The sequence below is a fragment of the Sabethes cyaneus genome, chromosome 1 (assembly GCF_943734655.1).
Source record: "Sabethes cyaneus chromosome 1, idSabCyanKW18_F2, whole genome shotgun sequence".
Classification (NCBI taxonomy): Eukaryota; Metazoa; Arthropoda; class Insecta; order Diptera; family Culicidae; genus Sabethes; species Sabethes cyaneus.
The window spans coordinates 757,371-765,704 of NC_071353.1; the positions used below are offsets into that span (position 1 = coordinate 757,371).

At 45.4% G+C, this 8,334-nt stretch overlaps 1 protein-coding gene across 1 annotated transcript; it reads left to right on the forward strand.

The window, feature by feature from the left end:
* Window positions 1–2,824: 2,824 nt before the first annotated feature.
* Window positions 2,825–8,092, forward strand: LOC128733054 (uncharacterized). The gene has a single exon (XM_053826633.1). The coding sequence runs from the start codon at window positions 2,825–2,827 to the stop codon at window positions 8,090–8,092; it is 5,268 nt and encodes a 1,755-aa protein (XP_053682608.1).
* The last annotated feature ends 242 nt before the right edge of the window (window positions 8,093–8,334 follow it).

The window sequence follows — 8,334 nt, forward strand, 5'->3', positions numbered from 1 at the left end:
GGGCAAACCATAGTCGTCACAATTTTGCTTTTGATGGTGGGAGCGTTTGACCTTTGTCGATAGTTTCAAACATTTACAGCGGCAGGTAAATCGGTTAATCGTTTGGGACGATTGCGAGTGCCAAAACCTGAACTGATCACATGTTTTTTTCTTCGATCAAGATGTACAAAAAATGGCTTCTTCCAGAATTGGGCTGATACGAGTATTTTTTGGATCGTAAATTTTTACAACTTTCGAGTCGACTCTTCTACTGCTGGTCGCGACCGTTGCTTTGAGGGCTAACACCGAATGGCGGACCGCCATTCGCTAGAATGTAGGTAAAAAGGCTCCGCTTTCAGTTATTGATGGTTTTCCGCTACGTGGAAGCACTGCAAGAGGAGACATTCGCCTCGCTATCGCTACTTTCCGGTAGATGGCGTTAAAGGTTAATTTAGTGGAATTAATGGCAATGGATTTCATGGTATGGAAACGTTAATGGATTAAAGATATTTATTGAAAGCATATCCTTGGCTGACGGCTAGGAAGAGCTCTGCCGTTTGTCGTGCAGCATGAAATAGTGAAGCAAGTGAACAAACATTTGGATTGCTGCACTGCGCGGTCTGTTTTGAGGTGGTTCATTAGTAATCGGGAAAGAAAGCAAAACAATTAATTATTCATGGCCTCTTGGCAGCTTTTGTACGGGATTGTCTCATTAAAATCAGACACTCCCCCAAGGAATCGATTTGTTGTAAAACTCTTGCCTTCGTATGTATGATCGGAATGAGTCAGATTGTGAGAATCGCTGGCGAAGCCGGTTTTCTGATTTGATGCTAGTTGGTCACAGAGCACCCTTCCTTCTTCCTTGCCGTTGCGTTGGTTGCTTACCGAAACAGACTTCATAATTTGTAATATAAAAGTATGGCTAATGGCAATAAAAATACAGTAGCGAACTGTGCTTTGCAAATTTGTTTAATTGTAATTAATTACTGATGTAATGACAGTAACATACGTTTTTATTGAAATGCTTATTAGTTTGTGTTTATTTATTTAGAAATGATTCCCCGGCTGCCTACAGTGTAGCTCAGGTTTGCACGAATCTCGTTAGCGTACTCGTTTAGATTGTAAGCTCAGTGCTATTTAGTGTGCGCCTGAGTATGTGCGATTATTATCATGATCGTATTTTTATAGTGACCGCCTTTTCTTCCACACCGACGTCTCAGCTTTGAACATGATTTCTTCAATGTTTTGAATACATCCTACGGCAACGTCGCTTGGTGAATAATTTATGAGCAAAATTTGCCACCGTTGAAGAGCTGCTGACGGGCAAAACGATTAATTAAACTGATATCTTGACGAGATGCTACCCCAAAGGGGCTGTCACTGTTGAACAGCGAATTTATTGCTCAATTACGGAATCTGTCCTGCAGGCAGCTCAGAACGACGCAACCGATCCTACTGCCCTTGTGCATACACTCAATTGCTTAAACAAATGTCCAGCCACGCTATGACAGAGCGATGCTATCGTTATTTTTTCTGATGCACACAAAACGCAGAAACAAAGCCTGTGACCTCACACCGTGGGGTTGAGAATGCAAAAAAAAGTGCATTCAAATGAGTCGCACTCGCACTGGCTCAGCACCGGCAGAAGATGAGAAACAAAAATACCCCGAGCAGGACAGAAGTCAAAATATGTGCCCGAATGCACATGGGATAGAATAAGCCATCAACTGGTTTTATTGTAATGGTAACTAAAAATTGAACAATAACAATAAAAATACATCTAGATATGCCGTATGTGTGCAGAGTTTGTTACGAAAGGAATGTTAGTTTGTGGTGAATTGAAAACAGGTGCTTGGGGTGACTTTGATATTGGCACTTTAATATTATTATTTTTTAATTGTTGCAGGAGTTTCTTGTTTAAACTAAACGTACCGCCAGACGGAGTGACATTGTGCCGCGGGGGTGAGATTGTAACATAAAACATATTGTTAGTTTGCATACCAGATGAACCGGTTCAAATGTTCATTACATACTAATTGGCAACCCTGTGTATTCCCACCTAGCATTAAAATAGAATAATCTTGAGCAGCAATTGACAGTTGATAGATATGCTGATTTGTTGATAAAAACCCTAAAACCGATAACCATCAGTTCAGTTAAAATACGCAGTACGATCGCGATTTTTCACATTACCCTTTGAGGCCCGAGAATACTTGTCTGAATCCTGACCCAACATTCTGGTGCCGTGACCAGGATCTCTATCAAGATCTGTCGCGAGTGAAAAATTATTATACACAACGTAAAGTCCCAACACGAGGGTAACAAAGAACCTCGTGAAAAACCCGTGAAAAACTAGTTTACCCGTTGCATGTGGAGAACAAGGAGGTAACCTAACCTCAACCCGGATCACAGTGATATTCCCCAATCCGTTCCAGCACGAGGGTAACAAGGTACCTCGTGAGAAAGCTAGGTTACTCGTCGCACGTGCAAAAGAGGAGAGGAACGTAACCTCTAGTTTGAAGCCCGTCTCGCTGCCTGAGTGAAAGAGAGGAAACATAACCTCAAGTTTCGTAAACCGCGTGCTGGACATCGTTCTTGGCGCTTGGTTTCAACGATTTTTCCTGCTATTGCGTACCAGTTGGACTCGCAGCGGAAGATTTAGTCGCCCGAATAGCAGCTCAACATTTTTTGTAATTTTTTATAAAAATACAAGGCCTCTTTGGAAGAGGTACCAGGTGAGTACCTTTCCAAAGTAAAATAAAATCCGTTTTGCGGTACTTCCTGGGTCTCTTTTGGTTCCAGAAACGTGCTCGAAACCGTTCCCGTTTTGATGTCGACTGTTAAAATGCCTGCCGAGAAGAAAATGAAAGCTAAAGAGTTGAAGCGGAAAAATGTGGTAGAAGCGTTGAAGCACATGGATGAATTTCTAGTGAATTACGCTCCAGATGAGCATCAATATGAAGTGCCTCTACGACTCGAACGCTTAGAAAAGCTAAATGAAGCGTTCGAGATGATCCAGTCGGAATACGAACAGCTAGATGATAGCGAGCAGTTTTTAATTGCGAACATGGAATGTCGAGCAAAAATAGAAGAGCAGTATTTTCGCATCAAAGCCAGCCTGATCTCAAAGATGCCCCAGCCAGTCCCCGTTCCTGTTGCGCAAACGTCAGCTTCAGAACCCCAGCTCATCCCGTCCGGTCTAGCAAAGGTGAAATTGCCAACGATAACGCTGCCAGAATTTGATGGAGATTTCAACAATTGGCTGACGTTCCACGATACGTTCGTTTCGATGATTCATGCCTCAACAGAAATTTCTTGTGTGCAGAAGTTCCATTATCTCCGTGCGGCCTTGAAGGGAGAGGCTGCCAATCTGATCCAGTCTATTACCATTACTGCAGCAAATTATTCGGTGGCATGGGATACCCTTGTCAAGCTCTATTCCAATAAGGCAATACTACGCAAGAAGCACATTCGAGCGCTTTTGAAATACCCGAAGATCCTGAACAGTAACGTCGATGCTCTGCATAAAATCGTGGACGACTTTCAACGTCATGTAAAGGTGCTGCAGCAATTAGGCGAACCCGTTGAACATTTCAGTTCTATACTGATAGAGCTTTTGGAAGATAAGCTGGATGACGCATCATTGCAGGCATGGGAGGAATCAGTGTCATCGGAGGAACAACCCACGTACACTAAGTTGATTGAATTTTTGCTAAAGAGAACCCGTGTACTAGAGAACATTCTCATCAACCGTCCCCAACACGCCAACCCCAAGTCCGGTGGCCAGCATTTAGGAAATAAGAAACCCTTCCAGTTCCGCGTGAACACCAATGCCATGACCGAAGCTGCTCCGAAGATGTTCCCGCCCTGTCCCGCTTGTGAAAGAGACAAACATCCCATGGTTGAATGTCCTGTTTTTAACGGATTAGACGTAAAAGGCCGTCTTAAAGTGCTTACCGATAAAAAACTGTGCAGCAACTGCTTTCGAAGTGACCATTTTGCCCGTACCTGTCGGTCCAAATACCGTTGCAGGCACTGCCATAAACGACATCATTCCATGATTCATCCCGGTCCTTTCCGGTCTGCAGAAAACGACCCCGTTGCTGATCGTGCACCGCCTGGCGCTTTTCAAATTGCTACCGCTGTTGCTACCCCGTTTTCACCCGATCCAGTTCAGTTAAATGCTGCTGCAAAGGAAACTAGCGGAAACGTTATCCTGTCGACCGTTGTTCTTTTAATAGTTGATGCCTACGGTCAGGAGCATATAGCCCGAGCCCTGTTGGATACTGGATCGCAACCTAACGCGATCAGTGAGCATTTATGCCAGCAATTGCATCTTCCTCGAAAAATTGTTAACGTGCCCATTGCAGGCGTGGATGGTATAACAACCAATTCAAAATATCAAATCCGCGCTGAAATCCGTTCCCGAGTTACCGGGTTCAAGGGCATTCTTGATTTCTTGGTCCTACGAAAAGTGACCAGTGACACACCTCCCAGATCGTACACTGTTTCACAATGGAAAATTCCCGATGGAATACAACTCGCCGATCCCGAGTTCAATGTTAGTCGTAGGATCGATCTGATTATTGGTGCCGGTGATTTCTACACGCAACTGTTGGAAGGTCGGCTACGATTGGCTACTAACAAATCCCTGTTAGTTGAGTCTGTGTTTGGTTGGATAGTAACAGGCAAGACCACAATACCCGCTGAAGAAGCCCAGCAAGCACCAGTAACTTGTCATGTGGCGACAGTTACATCAGTCGAGAAACTGCTCGAGCGTTTTTGGGCTGTAGAAGAAGTCAGTAAAACAAATTATTCGATCACCGAGCAAGAGTGCGAAGACCTTTTTTCTGCCACGACAACCCGAGATGCTACCGGAAGATACATCGTTCGATTACCGAAGCAGTCTAAATTCGAACAGCTGATTGGAGGTTCGAAGTTCAACGCATTACGACGTTTCAAGTGGCTGGAGCAGAAATTAGAAAAGGACGCTGATCTTAAGCAACATTATTGTGATTTCATGGCAGAATATATTTCCCTGGAGCATATGCGTGCCATTCCCGAGGACCATTTGGACGGTCCCGAAGCGTTCTATCTCCCGCATCACCCTGTAATCAAAACTTCCAGTACCACCACTAAAGTGCGAGTGGTGTTTGATGGTTCCGCGAGATCTAAATCCGGACATTCGCTTAACGACGCCCTGCTTGTTGGCCCGGTAGTGCAGGATGAGCTACTAAGCAACATTCTACGATTTCGCAAATTCCCGATCGCGCTTGTAGCGGACATCGAAAAAATGTACCGCCAAGTTTTGATACACCCAGTAGACCGCCGGCTGCAGCGGATCTTTTGGCGATTCAACAGTACGCAACCCATTGGCACATATGAACTTTCGACGGTAACCTATGGTCTCGCCCCCTCCTCGTTCTTGGCAACCCGAACCCTGCACCAACTGGTGAATGATGAAGGTAACCTGTTCCCCAAGGCTGGCCCATCAGTCAAGAAATGTATGTACGTCGATGATTTCATTGGTGGGGAACATTCAGTAGAGCAGGCGATCCAGCTACGCAACGAACTCAACGAGCTATTGCAGAAGGGTGGCTTCTGTCTTCGTAAATGGAACTCGAATGACCCTAAAGCACTAGCTGACCTCCCACAAGAATTGCTGGGAACAAAAACATCCCACAAATTTGATTCGGAGGAAACAATCAAGACGCTGGGAATCAGTTGGGAACCGGCAAGCGACTTGTTCAGCTTCGACGTTGCTGTAAATCTGCATAGTGGCCCAGCAACTAAGCGCAGCGTACTTTCAACTATCGCCCAGCTTTTCGACCCGTTAGGCCTGATCGCTCCCGTAATCGTCCAGGCAAAAATCCTATTGCAACATTTATGGCTCTTATCTTTGAAATGGGACGAGGAAGTAACGCCGGAATTCCAAACGAAGTGGTCGACGTTCTGCCAAAATCTCCCGGATCTTCGTAGTTTTCGGATCGATCGTTTTGCCTTCCTGCCCCAGTTTTCTTCCGTTGAGCTACATTGTTTTGCAGATGCGTCAGAAGCAGCTTATGGCGCATGCATATATGCTCGCTCCGAATCTAGCGACGGCGAAGTTAAAATCAGTTTATTGGCATCGAAATCAAAGGTAGCTCCCCTTAAGCGAATTACAATTCCCCGCCTGGAACTATGCGCGGCGCTGCTTAGTTCCTGTTTATATGAAAAAATTATCGCTGCGCTGGAAGTGAATTTTAGCGCAGTTTACTTCTGGACCGATTCAACTGTAGTCCTGCAGTGGTTGAAAGCGCCTCCTCGAACTTGGAAAACTTTCATCGCAAATAGAGTTTCAACCATCCAGTCAACAACCCACGGTTCAACCTGGGCGCACGTAGCTGGCGCCGACAACCCCGCGGACATGGTTTCTCGCGGTTTTCCTGCTGACGAGTTAGTCCTTAGCAATAAATGGAAGCATGGACCTAGCTGGTTATCCTTACCCAAATCGAAATGGCCTGTGCAGCAACCTGTTTTGGACCCGAACCCAGTAGAAGAAATGGAAATAAGACCTGTAGCAGTGTCAATTGCGCAAGAAAATACTCCCAACCCGTTATTTCTACGATTCTCGTCGTACCAGCGCCTTCTCAATGTCGTCGGTTTCTGTTTACGATTTGCCCGAAATGCACGTGAACAAAATCAAACCTACCGAGTTCGCGAACCGGTTCTCACTGTGGAAGAGTTGGAAACTGCAAAATTTGTTTTAGTAAAATTGGTTCAGGCCGAATCATTTCCCGAAGAAATCAAAAATTTGCGCAGAGGTAGCAGAGTAGCAACACGATCTCACATTCGTCTTCTCAGCCCGTTTCTGGATGCACAAGGTATAATTCGCGTCGGTGGTCGGTTGTGCCTGTCCGACGAACCATATAGTGTGAAACATCAAATAGTTATTCCCGGATTCCACCCGTTTGCAAAGCTGCTAATCAACTTTCATCATCGCAAAGTGTTACACGGCGGCAACAGTATGACTTTGGCTGTCGTTAGGGATGAATTTTGGCCTTTGAATGGAAGGAGAGCAGTGCACAATGTCATACGAAATTGTTTCAGATGCAGCAGAGCAAATCCCCGTCCCATACAACAACCCATCGGACAGCTACCAGTTGGCCGAGTTACCGCTAGTGAAGCATTCTGTCACACTGGTGTAGATTACTGCGGACCCCTGTATTTGAAACCTACCCTTCGCAGAGCAGCAGCAAGGAAATGCTACGTAGCAGTATTCGTTTGTCTTGCAACAAAAGCCGTTCACCTTGAGTTGGTGGGCGATCTATCAACAAACACCTTTCTCATGGCCCTCGACCGTTTCATTTGGAGGAGAAATAAACCGTCGCACATATATTCCGATAATGGTACTAATTTCATCGGAGCAAAGAACACCCTGCATCAACTGTACATCATGCTTCAACCAGGACCGGAGCAAGAACGCATATCGAAACATCTAGCTGAAGATCACATCCAATGGCATCTCATTCCCCCCCGCTCCCCGAATTTCGGTGGCCTTTGGGAGGCCGCTGTGAAGGTAGCCAAAAAGCAACTTATTCGCCAGCTCGGAACCGCAACTCTATCCTACGAAGAACTTACTACTGTATTAACTGCTGTTGAAGGTTGCATGAATTCCCGCCCGCTCACGCCACTTTCAGAAGACCCCAACGACTTGTCTGCGCTGACTCCAGCGCACTTTCTGGTCAAAAACATGATTCGTCCGCTTCCCGAACCAGATATTAGAAACGTGCCTATGAACCGGCTTAGCCAGTATCAACGAGTTCAAGCTTATTCACAACGATTCTGGTACAGATGGAGGAATGAGTATCTCAAGCAGCTTCAAACCCAGTACAGCATTAATCCCGATCGTTACACTCTCGACGTCGGCTCGGTGGTAATTCTCAAAGACGACTCGTTTCCACCAGCACGATGGCCATTGGCCAGAGTTCTAGCAATCCATCCTGTTCCTGACAACATCACCCGAGTTGCTACACTACGAACATCAGCCGGAATATTGAAGCGATCTGTATCGCGAATTTGCCCGCTTCCTTGTGTCACCGAACATCCCGTAACGAGCAATGATCCAGAATAATTACCGAACTGCCGCGCATCCAGCAAAATAGGAGCACAATAGGAAGTGAATTTATAATTTAGTTAAACTGAAACTTATAGACAGCGTAGTTGAAAAATGTATTTTCAAGGTGGCCGGTTATGTTAGTTTGCATACCAGATGAACCGGTTCAAATGTTCATTACATACTAATTGGCAACCCTGTGTATTCCCACCTAGCATTAAAATAGAATAATCTTGAGCAGCAATTGACAGTTGATAGAT